The 23,562-nt window shown below is 44.9% G+C and overlaps 1 protein-coding gene across 1 annotated transcript; it reads left to right on the top strand.

Moving 5' to 3' along the window:
- Positions 1 to 4,742: 4,742 nt before the first annotated feature.
- tbx21 (T-box transcription factor 21) lies at positions 4,743 to 22,045 on the top strand. The gene is made up of 6 exons (XM_070990554.1): positions 4,743 to 5,564; positions 16,350 to 16,504; positions 18,720 to 18,841; positions 19,180 to 19,338; positions 20,014 to 20,075; positions 20,412 to 22,045. Exons 1-6 carry the CDS (start codon positions 5,017 to 5,019, stop codon positions 21,229 to 21,231), a joined length of 1,866 nt encoding a protein of 621 aa, XP_070846655.1. The 5' UTR covers positions 4,743 to 5,016; the 3' UTR covers positions 21,232 to 22,045.
- Positions 22,046 to 23,562: the final 1,517 nt, after the last annotated feature.

The following is a 23,562-nucleotide window of genomic DNA, read 5'->3' as shown; positions in this document are numbered from 1 at the left end:
TGGTGATTACGAGGGACGTCCTCGCTCCTGCTCCTCTCGCACACCTGCTCCCGGCACTGCCTCGCAAACACAGCAAACCAAGGCCAGCCTTCATCACGTTTTTACCATCGTCTTCAATAAACTTGTCAACACCTCAGCACCATGCAGAAAGAGAGCAACCTCTGGTAAAGCAGACTTTGTGATTGGTTTACGGAGTAATTTCAGAGCATCAATATGAACCAATAGAAGACCTACTGGTACTAAAATGTAAGAACAGTGGAGCTGAACAAGACTGAGAGGAAGAAGAGAGCAACAGCAGAGCATTTTAGACAGAAGAGAAAATGTAAATATTTTATATATTTTTTTTTATTCTGCAGCGTTGTGAACTTACATTATCCCAAAAGTTTCCAACAGTGTTCAAACTAATAGAAATCTGTAATTTCAGTCTGGATAACAATGCATTTAATTTCGGTCGCCTGTCAATGGCGTCACATCCCCTTTAAGCCCCTCTAATCAGGTCCCTACTAACAGTGTGGTTCGGTTTAGCCACCAAAACTACAAATTCTCAGATTTCTTTTGTTATTTTCTTATTCCGTGTGATGATAACGTCATGTTTTCTCATTCGTCCGCGTGCTACAAGTGCCAAACCGGTGTTCAAGTGAAATGAATGCCGCAGCTCAGTCTGTACGCTGGGTTTGATTTGTGAACTCTGCGTCAGGCATGCCATGCCCACCCACATCGGCGCGATGTCAAGGCACGGATATTTATGGCCGAGGGGTTACGCACCCAAAAGGCAGAGTTGACTTAAACCATGAGCAGGAAGGATAACAGAAAAAGTACAAAAATACAACAGCAATGATTATTTTGAAGCTGAAGGGTGGTTTGATTTCAGACGCTTGTGGCTGAACAGCACATACAGGAAGTGCATTTTAACAACAAGCATACATGAGTTTGACATAGCGAACATTGTGGTCGTCAGTCGACATGCAGCCTCCTCGGGTTTCAAATGGGGGTCGGTGGGCCTTTCAGTGCACATTCAGCGGGAACAAGCTGTAAATTATGTGGCGTCAACCTCAAAATTTTATACCTGCCTTAAAGCTGGAGTGTGGGACTTTTACGTAAAAATGAAAATCAGGTTCTTTCAAGTCGTCACCAAACGAGTTCACGCTGCCGAGTGAAGCTCTGTGTCTGTCTGCGGTGATGCTCCTTTGTTCCACATCGACTGGTGATGATTGGTTTGGACCGACGGATTAGGCCACGTCACGTCGACAGTGTAATTCTCTCACTGCCAGAAGGAGGAGGCAAGATCTCTGCTCTGCAGGTTTAAGGTGTCAGGATGCCTCAGATGTACGAATGTACGAAATCTCATCCAAAGACAACTAAAGGTTTTACAAGACTGTCCTCCTGTCATGCCCCAAAACCACATATGTTTACCATCAGGTGACAAAGGCCTCTAGCAGCTGTAGGGGCTACGCTAACGATGGCTAATGCTACAGATTAATGGCGACGTTACAGAGCCACAGAGTTCACTGAGGGAGGAGGTGGAGGTGGGTCAGGACATTATCCCTCCTTTCCTGCCTCCAAACAACACTCAATGTTGGTGTCTACCGTTCCTGAAGTCTTTTTTTTCTCTGATGCAATGAGGGCGACAAGAGTGAACGGACAGTTAAACAATTAGCTAAAACTCGCTATAGAGATCTGTAAAGCTGAGGGGAGCTGGGGATCGATTGTCAGTGAATATTACACTCATAATCAATATTTTGAGGCTGCCAGGTACAATAAACAACTTTTTTTAAGATAATAGACTCCGAGCTGTTTTATTATTTACTACAAAATGGATTTGCTGATGTAAATTTGTTGTATATACACATAATTTCTAGGAAACAGTTGTTGTACAGAAAAATCTTGCCAGAGGTCGAATAAAGTTCAACCTTTGTTCTCACCTGCACACACCTGGGCAACCACGGCCTGAGTCGTCACCACATCCAGCATCAGAAAGGTGTTGGAGGGAGTTTCAGATGCTGTTTGACCATCTGACAGGCGCTTCATCTGAGGCATGGTGAGGCCTTTAATGTCAGCCAGGAATCCACAGCGTCGATCATTACAGATAAAAAAAAACTTGTCTCATTTTCAGATTTCAGCTGGTTTTACACCAGTTAATGATTTTAAGATGTAATTTCCACATTCTGATTCTCACCACCGCCTCGTCTCCTCTGTTTTAATGGAGAAGTCGGGTGATGCCATTAATGAAGACACGCTAAGACTTCCGCTGGTGTGACCGTCTGTCACGTCTAAATCTGTCAGCCCACAGAAGCTGCGTTCAAGCCAGCCGCGCTTGCTTTTACTGCATCCCTCTTACAGCCATCGAGGTTTTACATCAGTGTCCAGTTGCAGTGCAGCTCTGCCTCTCACGTCTACGAGCAGAGGTCACTATTCATAACTCCTGCTCAGCCAGATTGACTCATGCACAGTGCAGGCAGCAGCAGAGAGCTTTGATTGAAAGGAAATCAGGAGATAATCATACATGTTTCAGGTGCTTCACTGAGGTGCATCTGCAGTAAGACTAAAAACGCTTCACCCTGCTCACAGTGCCTTCACTTCCTGCGTGTTTTGCCTTGTGTGCGCGAGAGCCAGCTGACCTGCTAATAACACTTCAGGAGAAAATGAAAGCTGATTGTGCTTCACAAGGTGATGGCCTGAGGCTCAGGCCGGAAGCAGGGAGAGCAGAGGAAGTGGTGACTCCCGCCAGAGGGGGTGGGGGTGGGGTGGACACGCCTGGCTGGCCGTGGCGTCCGTGGTGTCGCTCACATCGAGGCCCTCTCGCCCCCCGTGTCAACACTGATGACTTCAGCGCATGCCCTTATGAGCTCACCTTGCTAGGAGAGACACAGGAAGTGGGATTAGAGCAGTGACAGTGTCAGGGGGGATAACTGTGTCATACCTGCACTGGGGGGGCTTTCATCTATTAATGTGTGTGTGGTCACACACATGCAGCTGCTGATACCTCAGGGTTATCTCTTTCACCTGTGTTTATGGAGCAGATTCTCTGTCCAGGCTGGCCGACCTGTGACGGCCAAACAAGCCACTAAAAGGCCCTGAGGAGCAGAGGACGCCGCCGTGTGACCAACCTCTTTCTGTTTCGTCCACATTGAACTGAATGATGTGTGTGTGACGCTATGACAATCACGGGAAACGTCTGTGCGATTTCATTTTGCATATTTGACTTGAACTGAAACCTTACCTGAAGCTCTCAGAGGCGTTCTGATGCCACAAACGCCGACTTGTTGAATTCATAAATTCTGTCTCATTCTCACACGAAGGCCAATTTAACGCTGTGTTCATCACACACAGGCCTGCGTTTGGAGTGAGAGCTTTGAAGCCTTAAAGGGAAATTCTGCTGTTTTTTAGCCTGGAGCTTCATCTCATGTCTGCAGGACTCCAGCTTTGAGAAGCATTTGAGAGAAACAGATCCTGACCCCTTACAGAGACTCACTGAAATGAACACATGGTTTATTATGTTCATGGCTTAGATGCTTTATGCTGTCGTGATTATCTGCTCAACTTCCTGAAAGTCATCATTGTCAAATGAAAGAAAGCAGAAAAATATATTAACAGTTCATGAATTTCATCTTTTCATGGAGGGCCACCATCACCTGAACACTTTAAGTAAAAAACAATTAAAAACACATTTTTGAAAGTTTGATTTTTATTTAAAGAAATTCATTTATAAATCATATTTGTTCTATTTTGTATTAATTTCCATTTTATGACACTGAGTAACAGCAACTGTAACAGTCTAAAAAGGCAGTTAAAACCATTTAATATTGATGACTCCGCTGTGGATGTATTAAAAACTCAAAAACTAGTTTTTTAAGCGCATAACGATTCAGAATGAAAATAAAATCGGGCTTTGATGCAACAAACAACAGCGAAAGTGAAAACTGCTTGATTTCATAGAAAAAGCTCTGAAGATAACCTCCGACGCAAAGAAGTGACGTTGCTTGACTTCATTTTTGACTCATTATTATTTCATTATCGAATAAGTTTTAACCTGAGGAGAAAAGGAGTCAAACAATGTTTTTTGGCACGAGCTAAGAGGAACCATTTAGAGAAACTGAACAGTCGAAATTAATCAGTCTGAGGAGATAAAGAACAGCCTGATCGGAAGATGTTTTCACCCAAAGCGCGATAATATTCTAATTATTATTAGATTATAAAGTCTCTGCCTATAAAACACAGCAGTTCCTCGGCATTACAAGGCTGCAGTTAAATTATTGGCCTAATTAATCATGCTTTTAATGAACTGATTCACCGTGCAGCTCACTCCACTCACCATCAAAAACATCTGGTTATCGGCTATCGAGACATAATCATTATAACATTCATTATTCATGTGATGAACGAAAATGCGCAAACATATTCCAGAGTTTGCGGCATTCTGTTATAATTTCACAGCAGTTATTTATTTATTTGGTAAATGTAATTTCCTGTAGTGTCATCTTAAAACATTCCTCTAATGTAAATAGTCTCCCTGTGAAGCGTATCAAAGGAATTTCAGAGGTGTTGGTCAAAGGGCAGCGTGCGTAATTTGTGTGGCGCTGCTGCGGGGACGCCTCTCTGGTGTCCGCAGCCTATCGCGTCCTGCCTCTGCGGCAAACACGCCTCCAAAATATGAGCGCTTACTAAATGTATAGCCTATATCATAGGATGGAAAGCTGAGCGTGTGTTTGAGTCACTGGTGGCGACTCCACGCGTCAAAAAAAGACGAGACAATCACCTGCTCGGGTGATTAAAAAGTTTGTGTGTGGTGAGGCGGTGTGAGGGAGTTTGTGTTTAAATTCTAACCTCTGAGCGACCGAGACGCCGAATTTTAAAGTTTGCGGCGCGTCAGTGAGTGACAGGTGAGGTGAATCCAGACTGTGCCGTTTGGTGGTTCTTGTTCTTCATTTTTTTATTTTTATTCTACATGCTCTTATTCAACTGGACGCAAGAGCGGAGCCTTATGACATTGCGCACAGAGCAGGAGCGGGGCTGCAAATGGGCGGCATAGGTGGCAACCTCTACCTCAGCATGTTGAATGGGACTGAAACGCAAACTTTCGGAAAGAACGCCGACATCAGCAGTCAGCTCCACCGCGGCGGCAAGGATCTAGCCGAGTTCAAAATGGGGATTCAGGACGCGAGGTTTTACTACCCAGACTCTGTTCCGAGCGGGCAGGACGCTCTGACTCTGCCGTACCACTCGGAGCAGGCGGTGGGAGGGTACGCGGCGCAGCCCGGCAGGTTTTACGCACAGACCCTCAGCAGCTGTCCGTACGGCGGCGTGCGGTCGCCGCCGAGAAGCGGAGCCGCGCAGGGTTACATCCCGGCGGCAGGGGACGGCTTTCCTACAGGCGGAAAAGACTTGTACTCTCCTTCTCCAGAGAATTACCCGGCGAGCTTCCAGCACGGCTACCAGCGGCCGCCTCTCTACCCTTTACCTGGGCTACAGGTGTGCGGGAAGACTCAGGCTCTGCTCAATAACTACCCGCTATGGGCCAAGTTCCACAAGTTCCAAACCGAGATGATAATCACCAAACAGGGGAGGTAAGACTGACAGATCCCTGCAACAATTCCCACTTGTTTTCCCACACTGATACACTCCTGGTGGCTCACTTGTGGTCACATTTTGGTAAGAAAAGTGAAAGAAATTGCAAATTACGCAGCGCTGTCCTCTTGGTTTTACACACTTTCTAATTTCTCACTACCAGTGCTGAGCAGCAGGCCTGCATGACACCAACTTCCTATAATTTAACTGAAAAGCAGTTTTTCTGAGAACTAAATAACACTTTATAGCCTCGTCATGCTGTCTGGCGGTTATCACCGACTGGAGGTCATAGTTTACTCATACTGTAGCTCCTGTTTTACTGCAGGACAACACAGGCACGGTTAGCTTCTGCAGCTTTGAGTTTTTAGTTGTGAGAATGATAAGAATGACCTCTGAACTATTTTTTTTAAAGCACAAGTCGATTTTAAGCTGTGCTGCTTTTGCGTAAAAATCGTCAGAGCTGAGTCATAATTACATATTTGACATATTTGAAATAAATCTCAAGGATCGGGCTATAGAATTAAAAATACTTGATTTTAATTGGCCTGATAAACATTTTAACAAAGCATTTTCTCTCCGTGTTGCTCTCCCACTCTTTTTATTGTTGCTTGTAAAATAAAAAATTGACAAAGTCTAAATTTGCTTTGGGGAAAGTTGCTGAGGAGTCAGAGAAATGATGAAGTGAAGCTAAACATCAGCTGCATGCTGAAAACATTTGACACCTCTGCTTGACCTCTGAAGTCACAGGGCCCTTCACTTTAACACAGCAGGAATCTAACTCCAAAACGAGGCTAATCGGTTAAAATTGATCTCCTCCGCAGCGATACAAGGACAGGTTATTATTACTCAATGCTCCCTGGAGGCCACACCACCCGCAAAATATTTCTTCCTGAAGCCATTTAATTTTTTTTTTTCTCGTGAAAAATCTGGAAAACACACTCTCCCCTCCTGTGATTTTAATATAAAATCAAATCAGTAATCAGTTAAAGCTGTTATCTGTGTTCGGTGTGAAAGGACTTTAAGAGGACAGAGGTGATAAAGCGAGAAACAAACTTCTGATAATTAAACCTCAACGCGATATCTCGAGTAGGCGGTGGAGAAGATAATAGACAAAAAGTGAGATCAACACACACACACACACACACACACACACACACACACACACACACACACACACACACACACACAGGAGAGACGGCGCTGCCGGGCCCCTCTGATGGGTCAGCGAGCATTAAGACGCAGTCACGTCGATGAGGATTAATTCTCTAATGTGCGCCTCTCGTGTTTGACAGAAGGTTTCGGGCCGGGGCTTTCTCATGGCTCAGATCTGTGCACTCCAAACAAGTGCGCTGTCACATAACAGGACACTGATATTTCCAGTGACTCCACTCTGCAGCCAGCCGAAGCCACACGCTTTTATTTTTAATTAAACTCACCTGAATTTAGAATAATCTCAGATTTATTTTTCAAACCTCTCCTTCTGACTCTTTTTTTAAAAAATGTTTTTCTCGTTTTAAAACAAGAACAAGGATTTCAGGTTGCCAGCTGCAGGTTGCAGTCTTGTGAAATATTCCCCTCTGACCTGCATGGTTGCTTTCCTCTCTGGTGTAGGTAGGCCCACACCTGCTGCCACAGCTATTTTCAGTTAAATTGCATTTTTGGATTCAGAAAAACTTCTTTGTAGTAATTTCTTTACATTTTTATTCTTTTAAACTTTAAAAAATGTTTCTTCTTTTTGTCTCCGCAACATCAGTTTTCTGGTCTATTTAAGAAATGTTTAAGTTTGGTAGGAATTTTAGATTTTGTGCGTCACAGATGCAAGTGTGTGTGTGTGTGTGTGTGTGTGTGTGTGTGTGTGTGTGTGTGTGTGTGTGTGTGTGTGTGTGTGTGTGTGTGTGTGTCCTGGCAGGATGCTCTCTAGAAACACACACTAATAAATAGCTATGATCTATCAGGTCATGTAATTAATATACTTGATATAAATATAGAGAGAGATTTAAGTTAAACATGTTTTTACAATTGCTGCCACACACACACACACACACACACACACACTCTCACACACACACACACACACACACTCTCACACACACACACACTTGCAGAACTTTTCTGCACGGAAGTCTAAACACTACCCACAATAAGAAGAGCATTGGTGAAATGGCCGCGGAGGTGTTATCCTTGTACATGAGACAAAAAGCATATTTTCATGTTGTGCAAAAACCACAAACCTCACGTTACGCGAAATTCAAATCCTGACAATGGAAAAGCTCTCAGCCTCTTATCTTAACACCCTCCCTCACACGCAGAGCTGCAAGTATCCGGCAGAATAAGTGACGAAGAGGCCGAGAAAACAGACTTTTTTAACTCCTGCGAGACGAGCCGAGGAGCCGAGCAGAAGAAGTGCACGAAGAAAAAAAAAGAAAAAAGATTTGGTTTCAATATCAGAGGCGATATCTCTTAAATTTTCATCCTGGGTTCAGGCTCGCACAATAACTTTGCTGTGGTTTTAGAGAGAAGTCTGAGGGTCTGCAATGTTAATCAAAACCCCGGTATGTGTAGAAACTCTAGAGGAAAGTGTGGAGAAGGGTCAAACACCGCTGAGCCTTTAGATGGCCACGCTGAGGAGGTGAGGCACCTTTGAAGTTCAGGAAGTAAAAGACTAGATTCTCTTTTCCTCTGCTCTCCTCAGCCTGCGCTCGATGCTGGCTGTGCAGCCTGGCAGACCTCTCAGAAGTTTGCCTCGTGCACCACACCTGGGCTTTGAAATCTAGAGCCGTTTTCATGGCCTGCAGCAAAGGTGGGGGGAATTCATCTGCACTTCTTCTCCTTCTTCTTCTTCTTCTTCTTCTTCTTCTGCTGAGATGAATTCAGACCACGGCACAAGTTGAGAACATTTCAGGCCCCGCTCAGCCTGTCTGGCCGCGAGGAGGCAAAGTTCACGGAGGCCGGGGCGTCGAGGTCGACCCGAACGCAGCGCCTGAGAGGCCAAACAGACAAATAAAGACAAATAAAGATGCAAAATGTGGGATTTTCTGATATAGCCAAAAAAGAATGAAGTGACTAAAAGCGAAAAGAGAAAGTGAAGCTTTTTTTTCCTCATTTGTTTCTTTGACCAATGTGCTGATCCTACACCTGTGGCGGCTTCAGATCTGAGTCAAGAGGACAAACTTTTCCCTGCCTTGGTTTCCAAGAAGCACATTCATTCAAGGGGAATTTTTTTTTCTGGAAATAACAACTGAATGTGTTGATTTAGTGCAAAGAAATCTGAATTAACGGCATTCCTCAACCTGAAACGCTTGTCCTCGAACCATCAATTAAAACTTTTTGCTGGATTTATTCAATATTAATGAGTCACAAATCATGCTAATGAACTTCTGCTTGACCACACAGTCTAGTGTGTGTGTGAGTGTGTGTGTTCGAGGAAGGAGATAAGAATGACTAAGTTCTTTACATACAAACACCTTTCAGGGAAATAATGCCGAGCTAAAGTTCAGACTGAGAGGAATCATGCTCATGTGCTCTCTCTGCTCCACTGAGTCCAAACTGTAGCATGTATCAGTCTGATGTCTGGTAGTTTTCCAGAGAGGAAATAATCCTTTGTTTAACTCTAATATTACTGTAGGTACTTACTATAAAAGTACTGCTATGAGTAGATGAAGATTAAGTTCCCTTATTGCAGAAAAGCAGAATCATCATGAATATCACTATCACACATGGAGAGTTTTAAGTTCCTGCATTTGTAAGTAAAACATTTATTTATATTAGTGCTTTAATTCTTATAAAATGTTTGTTAAATATAATGAAAATGTAGTATTTTTAAATGGACTGTGTCTGCTGAGCCTACAAAGTGAAACATCATCTACATTTACACTTTCTGAATAATCGAGTTTCTTTCCAAAGTAGGTATCTTATTTTGGAAATCATCACTTCACATCATCAAGGAAATCAGAGTGGGCGCCTCCTCTGCCGAGCCCGCCCACGGACATTTCGGTGTAATACACTGATGTTGAACAGGTCCAAGAACAAATTTAAGAATGAAATTTGTTATCGCCAACAGTGCAAGGTGTTTGGGGAGCAATGTTTGGAGGTCTGGTGTCTTAATTCTCTCTCTCTTTCTCTCTGTCTGAAAGCAGAAGTGAGACTATTTCAAGGTTTTGACAGTATGACTTGTCACTTCCTGTTCAGCTGTTTATGGGTGCATATGCAGCTTTTCGCAGAAACATCTAGTGCCAATATTTTCAGATAGCTAAACGAGCGCTTCCTCTTGTCGTGTAAATATCCTCCTCTAATGGCTCCTCAGCTTTTTGAGCCACAGGTCAATCCCCGCCGGCCTCAATGTCGTTGTTTGTCGCCGCTACCTCTGTATTTGGTTTCCAAGAGGGTTAATAAAAGCTTTGAGGCTGACAGAGATGAAAAATATAACACATGTGAAACCTGTTTTCTTGCTTATGGCTTTCTATTTTGCTTTTGGCCAACAAGCCGGGCCTTAGGGCGCCATCTAGTGGGCCACGCAGGCAGTGCTGCAGTGCCAAATGGTTAGCTTAACATTGGTATTTTTTTAAAGCCAGTTCTTTCATATCTAAATGTGCTCAAGAATTAACATAGATGAAAAACATCAAATTAAAATGCTTAATTTCAGTTACGTTTGAATATCACTCGCCCAATCACGACGCATCATCAGGTCGAGGCTAACGGGTTTCGCTGCTGTTAGCTAGCTAACGTCCCCTCGGCTGCAGTGGCGGTGATTCGGTGTGGATCCACGTGGCAGTGATGCTGAGCACAGTGTGTTGAATATGTTTATATCCTGTCACAGCCAAGTTCGTTTTCCCTCCTTTCTCTGTGACGTTATGTTTTTTATTTCTCATTTATTAAGGAAGGGGGTCGTTGGTGTTTATTTAAATTACCAAAGGGTTAGAGCCCCTGCAGATGAGCTCCATTGTTGTCCAAAACCTATGAAAGCCATCAATGAGCCAGACTGCTGCACCACGTGACGTGTTGCTTTATTAGGATGAACACACTCTGTAGTTTATTTTGACTCAATCACACATACGCCCGCTGCTGGAAATACCCACTAGAGAAACAAATGTGTATTAATACGCCGCTGAAAATAGTCCCCAACGAATGCACCGTGGCCTCCTGTTTGAGTAACCTTTGATAAAAAACACAGAGCACGGCTGTTTGAGGAAATAACTGAGCCTTTTTTATAAAATAAAACTATATATTTGTGAACTATTTTGGCCTTGAGGTTTTATTCTAAATAATGAACATTTCGAAAAAACCAACCTCTTATGAAGCATGAAAGCAGCAGTATCAGGTTACATACTGAACCTGAAAATAATAGAAATTTCAACATGTCTTGTCGCTGAATTCCTCTGCAATAAGTCCATCCAGAAGCAGGAGTGTCTGAGTAAAGAGTGCTTGTGTCCGGCAGCAGCTGTAGACTGGCATGTTTTCGTCACAGATCATCAAGCGTACGCACGGTGACAAAAACTGGACCTGAACTCCTGTCCGGATGAATCAGCGGGTGCGTTCATGTAGAAAAGTCCTCTCCCCGGTGAATATCCACTTCCTCTTCTCCTCTCCAGCTTCTGCCTTGCATCCCCAGGACAAACCCTCCACCCCTCCCTCCCTCGCTTCACTCCACCCTCTGCTCTTTCCTTTTCCCTTTCTCTAACCTCCATTTCCCCCCGCGGTTTCCCCTCTGTCTACCAACCCCCCCCTTCCTCTCTCCCCGACATCCACACAGTTTATTTTGATTTTTTTAAATGTCACCACCAGCGGTACTGTCTCTGTATTACTGGCTGGTTCACCACACTCCACCAAACTACAGTTATGAGTATTCGTGTGCGTCTACACCTGAATCAGGCTGAGGGAGCGCCAGCCGTTTGTCATTACTGTCAAGTTTCCAGTGAATCAGACTGGCACACTGGCAGGTTGGTTAGAGAGTCTGTCTGGTGGCTGCAGAGCTGCAGGTTTGATTCCCACTTGCATTGAAGCAAGTGTGTGTATTTGTGTACCAATCTACTGCAAACACATCTTCTCTGTGGTCGTAGCAGCCATGCAAAGCCATAAAATCACGCATGTGTCAGGAGAAGGCAGCAGAGACGCTGCATGCTTCACCACCGCGCTGGCAATACCTGCACGCTATCATGTGTTTGGTGTTTTTCAGCCTCTCTCGCTGAACTCGGCATAAAGCTTGACTGCCGCCCCCACATGCAAATACCCCTCTGTGTTGTGTTTTCTATGGTTTCTCCCCTTGCCGAGTTCTGATTTCCTATAAAAGCCTGTAGTATGAGTGAATCGACAATATCAGTGGAGCAAAAACGATAACTACTCATCTACTTTCAAGATTACTCTCGCACAGTGTAGGTGGGTTGAGACACTCATATGCCGAGCAGCCGAGTTTCCGTTTTCACTTGTATTAAAGACGGCCCTGGAAGAAGAGCCCTTTCACCTGTTCTTTGCGAGCCACTAAAGAGCTGCTGCCACGATTTTGTTTCACCGAGGACCATGATTGATTGTTAAACTGGACTCGCCATGTAGCCAGAAAGACCCAACTGGGGCCGCTCAGGGCAGGGTTTTGTCTTACCTCTGGTGCATTAGAAATGTGTGTGTGTGTCATTTAAACACACAATCCCGAATGTTTTTGACCATGTGAATTTTTCTTCACATAAATTCATGAAAAGTTTGACTTGTGGAGGTTTTTCAGACAAAGAAACCTTTAAAAATGCACCCAAAGTTCAAGATTTGCAAGCATATGTTGACCAAAAATGTAATGTTTTTACAATGTTTTTAACAGCAGCAATAACATGTTAGCACATATATGAGTCAGGCTGGGTGTTATTTCAAGACTGTGCCAGTGCGATATCTGAGTGATATGATGCTGATAGACAGCTGAGTGATTATTTAAAAAAGGCTAAATAAACTCATGAAACAGCTGGACACTGTAGCTTTCAGCAAATGGTGCTCAAACAAGAGAAACCAGTACTGTTATTTGGGACTAATTTCAGCGGCGGATTAATACACATTTAATTCTCTAGCGAGTATTTGGGGCAGCAGGACGGTGTGTGTGTGTGTGTGTGTGTGTGTGTGTGTGTGTGTGTGTGTGTGTGTGTGTGTGTGACTGAGTCAAAATAAACTACAGTGTGTGTGTGTGTTCATAGTAATGAAGGATGTCAGCCAGTGCAACAGTGTGGCTCCTTCATGTGTTTTTAATAGTTTTTGGGCAGCGGTGAAGCTCTGTGGCACAGAGGAAGACGATAGATCAGGCTTTACTTGTTAGCTCGTGTTGACAATAAGAAAATAAGCAAAGAATTTAAGCATTATCCTTTAAATGGTGTCTGAAACATGAGGGGTAGTGGAAGAACATGCCTTAATAAATCATCAGTAAACAAGAATCTGATCATTCTGACGTTTAATGCCAACGTTGTACACTTGACAAATTCAGAATAAGTATAAAAACTGATTTGAGTCTAACGTTTTGAAGTCATTGTCTCTACACGTATACACTGACGGGCCCTCCAGGTGTCCTGCTAGCCCGCTAACATTAGCCGCTAACACGTCGTCTCTTTACACACCTCACTTGTTTTCATGAAGCTAAATGACCAAACTGCTTCGGGGGGACACACTGAATTTAAATGAGATAAATTTCCCTCCAGATGAGATTTTGACATCTAAACATGCAGGATTGTCTTTTCTGGACACGCTCTGCGTGTTTCAGACTGAATTATTACTAGTTTAAGTTTAGCTCTTGTTCTTGGGCAACAGCACTGTGTTTTAGTGTATTTATAGCTGTGATCAAATACTGTAGATCTTATCTGTCTGTTCCACTCACACCAAAATGTTTCAGAAAAGAAAGAAGAGGGCGTTTCTGAAAAGGAAGTTTGTTTTTCATCTTTGTGTACACTCTTTGCACTCTCGTAATGACTGGTTTAAACCATGCACTGTATAAAACACAGTAAGCACATGCCAACTCTTTCAGCTCATTTGAATTGAAGCGAAACACTTGCAGGCAAAGTAGTATCACAACTTGCATTTATTGGACTTGAGTTTACGAACGTTCTGCAGACGTCCTGCAGGCAGGACGCGCAGTTTAAGATAAAACTCGCTCGCTTTTCACATTGAGCAAACCAAAGGAATGGAGGGCATCGCTCATTACAAATGCTCCATAGCCTCAGGTGCTGTTAGCCGGTTTAAAACAGCTGGGCCAAATGTCAAACATGCTGCCCTGATTTGTTAACACCAGCTACACACTGGTGACCTCATATAGACCCAGACTGCAGAGCGGATTCGTATTCCTCATTCAGTGGTTCGTTTATTATATTAGACATTGAAAGAAATAGTTCTGAAAGCTGATTTAGAAGATCGAAACACTCTCACTTCTGTCTGTTAAGTATGAAGTTATAAACAGGAGACGGTTAGCTTAGCTTAGCATAAAGACTGGAAGCAGGGGGAAACAGTTAGCCCCGTAAAACCACCACGTTTTGTTTTTATACTTCAGTTTTTGTACAGTTTAAACCCTCAAGATGTACCATGTTTATTGGGGGGATTTGAGAGATCTACACATGGTAATGTCCAAACTGAAATATTCAATAACCAATAACTCAACACCCCCCCACCCCCCCATAGCAGAGAGAGTTCAGGGCAGAGGGCTTGTTTAGTTAAACATGTTATTCTAGTCGGCCTGATGCATTGATCCTTTATCTGATTGAGGTTTGTGTAATTTTGAACCCGACCACGGCTCTGATAGATCAGCAGTCTGCGCGGCGTATTGATCGATCCGTGGAGCTGTCCATGGTGCTGAAGGAGCAGACGGATTCGTAACTGCGCCTTTTTCTCTCCGTCCCTTCAGTCAGTTTCACCTTCGATCTGTATTATTCTCTAAACTCTGTTCTATAAATACTCAGCTGTGTAATCACTGTAGCCTATAGACTCCATAGTGGCGTCACCTTCGTTATCAAAGTGACACTGAAGAGCGAGAGGATCGTAGAGACACACTGCTGCCTGTAGTGTTCCCATAATGTTCCTGTGACCATTCAGTCGCATCTATGCTGCTGAAAACACAACCAAGTGTGGAGCTAAATATGTTAGAGGAGCTACAGGTAGAGTTTTTACTATAGGGTTAGGGTAAGCGATATGGCCCGCTCCCCTCTTAAAACTCAACAAATCAACGACTGTCAATAATTTTTTGATTTTACACAGACATTCATGGTCCCCAGAGGATAAATCCTACCGACTTTTGTGATTTCTCCTCCAGCATTTTAACATTTTTAGCGTTCAGTGAAACATTTCAACAAATATTTGATGGATTGTCATGAAATTTGGATGAATCCCAATGACTCTGGTCATCCTCATCCTCTGGCACCACCAGAGGTTCAGTTTGTCCAATACTCTGGTTTATGAACAAATACCTGCAAAGCCATTGCCACTGACCTCAGCTGCACTTGTATTTAGCGCTAATTGTTAGCATGCTAGCATGCTAAAAAAGGATGGTGAACATGATAACTATTGTATCTGCTAAACATCACCATATTAGCATTGTCGTTGTGAGCATGTTAGCATACTGGTGTTAGCATTTAGCTCAAAGCACCAGAGGACCTCAGTACAACCTCAGAGAGAGTTTGACTGTGGACTCCTGTTCACCTTTGAACAAAGCCAGGCTTCCTGCCTCCAGCCTTCATGCTAAGCTAAGCTAAGATAAGATAAGATAAGCTAAGCTAACAAACTGTTGCGAGAGGATGCAAGTCAGTGCTGCCTTACAGCTTTCGTTGGATGAAAACCTGTCAACTCAAAGTGGCAATTATGTGACTGACTGACCTAGAAAATGATAATATACATGTGGTGATGTGTTGCTTTGCCTTGTGTCCATGTCTTACAGTTGTGTGTCCTCTTGGTTTAACCGTCCCCGGGCCCTGGTGCCTGGGGACGCCCTGACCTCCCAGTTACCTCGTCTCACTGAAGCCCTCTGTGAGCAGAATAAGTTCAACATGTAAAGCTCCAGCAATCAGGGGCAGCTTCTGGGGCATCTTTTATTAACAGCAGCATTAAATATTCACCTACGCCCGTCCCCCCGTCAGCCTTCCCCTCCACCTCTCGTCCATTACTCTTGACTCTTCAGCTGGTGAAGCAGGAAGAGTGTTTAAGTCATGAGGTCCAAACAGGAATCCCCTCTTACGTCCATACGTTATTGTCCCCAACGAGCACTTGTAATACCTTTCTTCTTGTCAGTTGTGCATTTGATATTATGCATCATTTCTTTCTCACTATCCTGTTTGAAGCAGTGGGTCGGGGGCCGGGAGGTCTCCCCCTGCTGAGAAGAAATATTAGCTTTACAAATTAAAAAAAAATGAAGCTCACTGATTTAATAGCCATGCTTTAGCTTGCTGTTATCGGACGTTTTAGCACTGAGGATCACTTTGCTTTTGCATGATCACTGTGTGCTCCTGGATTTCTTTCATGCAGTTCATGTGTTCATAAAGGAAGACTTCATGCTCGTAAAAATGACTGCACAGTCCCAGTAGGTTAAATCCTCTTGGTAGCAGTCGTACATGCGTTTTGTGTCCCCAAGAATGCACAAAAAACTATGAGCATTTCTTGTTTTCCTGCTGCACATGTAAGAAGAATAATGATCTGTTCCTCGTCTACTCACATCTCACTCACAAGTCTTTCATTGAGAAGTTAATGATGTTTATTCTGTGTAATTCTGAAAAAAAAAAAAGGTACTATAAACAAAGACAAAAGGAGCAATGGTTCATCATGTTTTTCCCTGTGTGTTCGTCCAGGAGGATGTTCCCCTTCCTGAGCTTCAACATCAGCGTTCTGGATCCGTCCGTCCACTATAACGTCTACGTGGACGTGGTTCTGGCTGATCAGCACCACTGGAGGTACCAGGGCGGCAAGTGGGTCCAGTGTGGGAAGGCGGAGGGGAACATGCCGGGTACGTTTCCCATCAGAGCTCATAATAAAACCCAACGTAACGGATTCATATTTTCTTTTTCTAGCTCTTTATGACAGGAAACATATTTAAAATACTGATGTGAAATGTGCTCTTTTAATAACCAAAAGTGGTTTTAGTGGTAGATGGCAGATTTATTTGTAAAAATAAATGACTAAATCAACAAAATTAAATCATTTAAACGAAGATTAGAGAGCAGATAAGAAAGCAGTGATGGGAGTAACTAAGCACATTTACTCAAATACTGTAAGTTAGCTAGTTCTGAGGTACTTGTACTTCACAGCTGTACATGAGTAATTCCAGTTTATGCTTCTTTATACTTCTAAAATATTTGTACTCCACTACATTGAATAATTTTCTTAAATCAGACACCCCCAGTAAACATAAATCACGTTTCTTCTTGGGGCCTACGAAAGCAGATTCTGACACAAAGCAGATGATCAAACAGCGGCTGAAGAGCGTAAACGCTGGTCAGTCGGTGAGCCGGAGGCGAGCCTTCAGCTCGGCGCATGCAGCATGGAAGATGTTGAGGAAGTGGTTTATTTAGCAATATTGTAGCAAACCTACATGCATACAGTAGAGAAACCAAGATGTGCATCATGAGGCGCAAGTAGTCTGAGAGGTTTCTGTGGACATTTTGATGTTGCTTTTGCTTGACGTCAGGAGCTTAATCATCTATTCTGCAGGGAGCGAGTGAAGAACACAGACAGAGGATATTCAGCACTGTGCCCTCCAGCAGTTAGCTTCAGTGTTCAGAAAACCTTTCTACATTTTCACATGTTTGTTTTTCCTGGTTCATCTTCAAGCTGGAGAACCAGGACCAGCCTCTGCAGACAGAGGAAACACAGGAAACAAAGCCCCACACCCACTAGAGTTTTCCAAAGCCGCTGTCTAATGAAACCATGTATCTCCAGTGCATGTTTCAGATACACTGAAGGTTTAAAGTCTCCTCCCTGCTGAGCCATTCATAAAAAAACAGCTGATTTTTTTTTTAATTGAAGTTCACTCACACTCACATCACTCACATTTTCTGTAGAGCATGTCTGAACTGGTTTTGCTCCAGTTTGCCGTCATCTGTGGTGTCCAGAAGTATCTTGTTGTCACTCCCTCTGGTCACCAAATGCACTTCACGCCTCTCCCCAAATACACAGTTTTAATGTCAGCCCTTACTTGCAAACGGCTGTTTATTTACACTGGATTTGACTTTTCTCTCCTTATTTCCAGTTTGCAGCTCTGTAAAGAAGATGAGTTTGGGTTTTACTCGGCTTGGCTTTCCCATCCATGTGTCGCGCTCCCTGTGCTCTCTTCCTCTATCATCACATCTTCCTGTTCACACCTCAGAAAAAGCACAATAGCAAGTCAACCAGAGCGACATATAGCGAGTGATTGATGATAGACTAACCACAATTATATAAATGAGACAAACTGCAAGGTGTTGTCACACATGTGCCAGGTGTTATGGAAAGGTGACTGCTGATGTGCTATACTTGTGGAAATTGTGGTGAAACAACTTTGCTCAATTAGATTTAATACTGCGCTAATGTGGTGTGCTTGCACAAGGTTAGCGGGTCATTGTGGTAACACTGTGAAAAATCATGGCGCTGTGATTGCATCCTGCAATAAGAAGGCATCAAATGTAAAAGAGGTGAAAACAATGTCGCCCCTGTCAGCAGAGAACGGTTGCTCACTCCAAACAGACATATGTTTTCATATAGAATATGATGGATGTTGTTTTTTACTGTTGCTTCTCACCCTCCTACTTATTAAACCACATAAAAGTGATTTATTTTTTTCAAATACTGGCAGCCAGCAACATCAACAACATGCACAGCTATTGATAGTGCATGCTGGGTTTTCTGGGATATACTTATATATACATATTTTACAGTCTGTGCTCCTTGCATGATCGTTTATCACAACAAATCTAACAAGAGGAGCAGTTAAACACTAAATTTAGCTTTCTTTTCTCTCTTGATCTCTCGTTTTCATCGAGAAAATCACAAATGATTCATTTGATAAATGTGTGTTATCGGGTGGGATCCTTCATTCAGTCTCAAACTGCGCTGCATCCTATTGATCTGATCTGATAAACAAACAGGTGTGCAGATGTGGATGATGTTCGCAAGCCACAGAAAGTTTAAACAATCCCGGGAGTGACAGGGCGAGTTATAAATATCGCTTGTGGTGTGTTTTCCAGGGAACAGGATGTACATGCACCCCGACTCTCCCAACACGGGAGCTCACTGGATGAGACAAGAGGTGTCTTTCAGCAAACTCAAGCTCACCAACAACAAGGGCAGCACCAATAACGTGGCGCAGGTATGGCCCCTAAAACCTCCACCTGTGCACCTGTGCATGTCTGGATGTCATGCACAAAGCTTTGTATTGATCTTTAAACAATTTTCATGTCAATCATTCATGTTTCTGATGCATGCGAGTTAACGTGTAAAAGGTGGAAAGTGGCATCTGCAAGGCATCTGCAGCATCTGCAGCATCCCTGAACCTGAATCCAGCCAAGGCCCGCTCTGCTCTCACATTTCCTGTCTGATTCTGTGCAGTTTTCGACCAAATCAAGGCAAAAAGTGATCTTAAACCACATAATTGTACCAGATATCAGCCTCTCACGGCCCCCGCCCTGGTCTGAATCTCCTCTCCAGATGATCGTGCTGCAGTCGCTCCATAAGTACCAGCCTCGTCTTCACATCGTGGAGGTGAAGGAGGACGGCACTGAGGATCCCTTCCTCTCATCCAAAGCTCAGACCTTCATCTTCCCGGAGACGCAGTTCATCGCTGTCACGGCTTATCAGAACGCCGATGTAAGTCACAGCAGTCACAGGAAGGAAGATTTGTGGGTAAAAAAAATAGATATTAAAGAGATAAAAGTGTAAAAACTGGCTTTTTCCTGCAGATTCTTGTAAGGCCGCACAATGATTTCACCATAACGACACCTCCTGTGACGAGGTCGAGAGTTCAATGATTCATGTCAGAGCCGTGTTTGAGATGGAAGCTTTGATTAATGCATGCACGCATCAAAAATTCACACACACTCATTCGCATTCCTGCAGTCCACTGTGAGCGTTAGCATAGCATAGCTGTACAGTAGCTAAGTTCAGCCGGGAGTCAGCTCACCTCAGCTGACCTGAGCGCTGTGGCTGATATAGAATATCATTAACAGCTGTTCAAACACAGTGTGTAAGAGCTGCTGTATCCAAAGCAGGATGCAGTCGGCCTGTTTGGGTGTTTATTCCATCACTGTGTGTGTACGGTGTGTGTGTGTGTGTGTGTGTGTGTGTGTGTGTGTGTGTGTGTGCCCACTCTCTGGGTCAAAACGCCTTCCTAAGTCAGGAGAGGAACTTCATATTATCCTCATTAATTATTAGTCGGAGGCCTCCTCTCTTTCTGCTCTCTTGTTTTTCTTACATGGTTGCTCACTCCTTCTCTTTTTCCTATGTCTGCATTCTCTCATTGCCCTCCTCCTGTTCCTCACACAGATCACTCAGCTGAAAATAGACCATAACCCCTTCGCTAAAGGTTTCCGCGACAATTACGACACGTAAGTCATCTGTTTAAAAAAAGCTGTGTTTGTGAAGAGAAAACAACAGGAAATCTGCTCGTTTCTCACAGAGAACACGTCTTTATCTGAGCCTTGCATTTGTTCGCACTGAGTAGTCAGACTGGATCACTGCTGGGGCTTAAATGTGCTCATGTCTTCCTTTAAATATTGGAATAGATGCCATTAGTGCGCTGCTCGAGCGTGCTGCAGTGAAAGGGTGTGAGGGGCTGTGAGATGTTTGATAGATAGTTTGAGGTTTGAGCAGGAAATAACACCTTCTTTTTTTTCTCTCTTCTCACACTCTCTTCTCTTCCCCTCCTCCTCCCTCCTGCTCAGGCTGTACGCTCCTCCTGACTCTGATCGCCTCACCCCCTCCCCCACAGAGAGCCAGCAGCTGCTGCCAGGGAGCTGCTACCCCCAGGGCTACCTCTCAGAGCAGTACATGAGCCCCCTGCCCCAGAGCCGCTTCTACGGCCGCGAGCCCATCGGCATGGGCCAGCAGCACAAAGACCCGTCCTCCAGCCCGGGCCCTCACAGCCGCTGGTACCTGCCGCCCCAGCAGGGTGTGACCCCCAACCGGCTTGACTTCACTTCCTCCTATGAGGGTGACTTCTCCGGAAATGGGTTCTACAAACCCTTCCCCTTGCAGACGTCCGCTCATCACGCCCTCAGCTACTACTCAGACCATCCCTTTGCATCAACCAGCGTGTCTGTATCAGGAGCCACCTCGGCGGGCTGGACCACCAGCCGGCCCACCCCCCAGTACTTCAGCCACACCAGTAAGCCCGGCCCCAGCCTGAGCTGGTTCAGGCCCATATCGTCCTCCTCGTCCCCCTCGTCTTCTTCTACATCGCCAGGCAACCCCAGGCTGCACCCTCCCTCGCTCCTGGAGCCTCTGCAGCCGCCGCCGCTGCAGGACAAGCCCAAAGACACTGCGGAGGCGGTGGGAGAGGACAACTGGCTCGAACCCCCCTCCGTGAAATCAGCGGCCTCGGCTGACTCAGGTCTGTTCGAGGGCGGCGTGGGGGACAACAAGAAGAGGAGGGTGTCGCCCTACACGTCCAGCACTGAAAACTCTCCGCCTCCTCGCAGTGGAGAGGTCTGCGAGAAGGACAGCAACAGTGATGCAGATTACTATGGCTATTACACCCACTGAAGGCCTCGCGCACCACCACAGTCACCGCAGCGTCTCCCAGCGTCTTCCCACACCGCCCTCATGGACACGCAGTGGTCTGTCCAGTCAGGTCACGATAAAGGGCTGCAGACAAATACCAGACCCGCACAAGAGCCTCATCCACCGTCACATCAGTCCATAAAGTCTCCTCCCAGATGATCACAGGAGGAACTTCCAAGGTTACTGTCAAAGTTAGTGTTGAACAGAAGCGGACGTGACCGAGACGCTGCCCTCCAGTCACATAAACACCACACAGACAAACAGACCTGTGACTTAAGCCTTTGAAACATGTGGAGATTTGAGGGGGAAAAAATGATCTGCATATCTGCTGGCTGACAGACGCCTGCAGGGATTGTCTCTTCTCACTGCGTCAAACACTCCCTCTGTCTCTTTTGCTCTGTCTTGTCTGTCTCTTCCTTCTCACCTTCAGCCGTTCACACATCCTCTCACAATATGCTCACATTCACCTCCCCTGATGTTTCTGAGCTGAAATTATGTTTCACAGACAGTTTTCTCCCCAATGCGTTTAGTGCAGCGCCCACCGGTGGCGGCAGAGGGGCGCTGCAGACTGAGGGTGCAGAGGCCAGAGTGAGCTGAAGTCAGGAGGTTAAGAGAGCTTAGCGAGCACATGTTCTGAAGCGCGGCCGCTAATCTAACTAAACCCGGCGAGGACAACCTTTCAGTGTGTGTGTCTGTTAAGTAAATCAGCGCCCGGAGCAGAAATAGCATGTCCTCACAACTCGGAGACAATCCAGCGAACGTCACAGGTGTGAAAAGAAATTCAGCAGCAAAAACACACAAAAGCTCCTTTGAATTTCAGTTTGGGAAGAATTAACATTTCATAGCAACATGCTGCCCGTGTGAGTATTAGTAAAGCAGTCATCAGCTGTTTGCACTGTGGTGTCATTAGACCTTTAAATGTCCAAAACACAGAGAGTTAACACCGAAATGAAGCTTAATGTGATGACATTGAAATGTTTCGACTGGTTAGAGCTGCAATTAGTCAATTAATCATCTGTGATGCGATGGTGGTGTTCAAAGATGGTTTCGGGCCTTAGGTGTGAATGTCCTCCTGGCGCCTGGATGACGACCTTTGACCTCTCCACAGCAGAATTAGGGTTAAGCATGAAAAGAACTAGTTCATCAGATCTGAACGGCCACTCTGAAAGCCATGAAGAGGGAAGAGAGATATGAGACATTCACAGTGGGTACAGATCGTCCGACATCTTCTCAGCGCTGTGCTGAACTGTTCCTCACTGAGAGGCCACAAGATGAAAAACTAGTGATATTCAGCTTCTCGCGTTCCAGATTCTGGGTCTGGATCAGGTCTGAAAACAGCTAGATGTGGCTCTAAAATCTGATATTTCGAGGGAGGGGGCCAGAATTACCACTCAGTTAGCGAGTGACGGACATTCAATAGTCACAAAGATCAGAAAATGCTCCTCAGCCTCAAGGTCGTCTAAAGACGTGCATGAGTGATATAAGACAGCGTGGACAAGGCTGGCCGGACACTGTCTGCTTTCATAGAGTGAAAAAGGCCTCATTATAACGAAGGCTCGGCCCCCTGCTATCAGTCGATGTGAAAACGCTCCTGTCACCACACACAGATAAAGCCTGAGATCAATAGCGGCATCGATGAGGACGTAACTGGAAAACAGTATTGGCAGAGGCAAGTGTGACAGCTTAAAACACACCAACACAAGCTGCGGCCACTGTGCATGAGCGTGTGCGTGGATCTCAGGCTTTCGCTCTGCAGCTATGATCTTGTTGGAGTTAAAGAAAACATGTTGGACTCCTTCTTTGCTGTGCCGCCTGCAGGTTCTCGTACAGTAGCAGCAGAGCAAAGTGGGTCACTCACAGTGGCTCCACGCACCTGTAGGGAGACGGACGAGGCGCTGTCACGGTAAACAGGAAGCACAAAGTGACCAGACAGACGCACAGTTTCCCCCCCAGTGTTGGGGCCTATCATGTTGTGACAGCGGCTGACAGAGGCCCGGCTCCCGGCCCGGTGACAGAGATGAAGAGTGAGGCCGCAGTCGGCGCTGATCAGAGATCTGCCCCTCATTCCTCGGCAGGTGCGCTAACGGCCTCAGACAACACTGGAGGCGACAGACAGGCTCGCTCGCTGCAGAGCAGGCTCACTTCTCTGTTTGAGAGATCAGTTACTTCATTTTCTGAAATAAATGTGCTCTCTTGAAATGCCCAAAATGAGCCGATGAAAACAGAACCTGCTTGCAGAACTTCTGGTCTGATATTCAAACTATTATCAAACTATTATCTACTAAAAATGGAGCTAGAGCCAGAAGGCGCTTA

Source organism: Chaetodon trifascialis, chromosome 21 (assembly GCF_039877785.1).
Source record: "Chaetodon trifascialis isolate fChaTrf1 chromosome 21, fChaTrf1.hap1, whole genome shotgun sequence".
Taxonomy (NCBI): domain Eukaryota; kingdom Metazoa; phylum Chordata; class Actinopteri; order Chaetodontiformes; family Chaetodontidae; genus Chaetodon; species Chaetodon trifascialis.
This window is presented reverse-complemented; position numbering and strand designations above follow the sequence as displayed.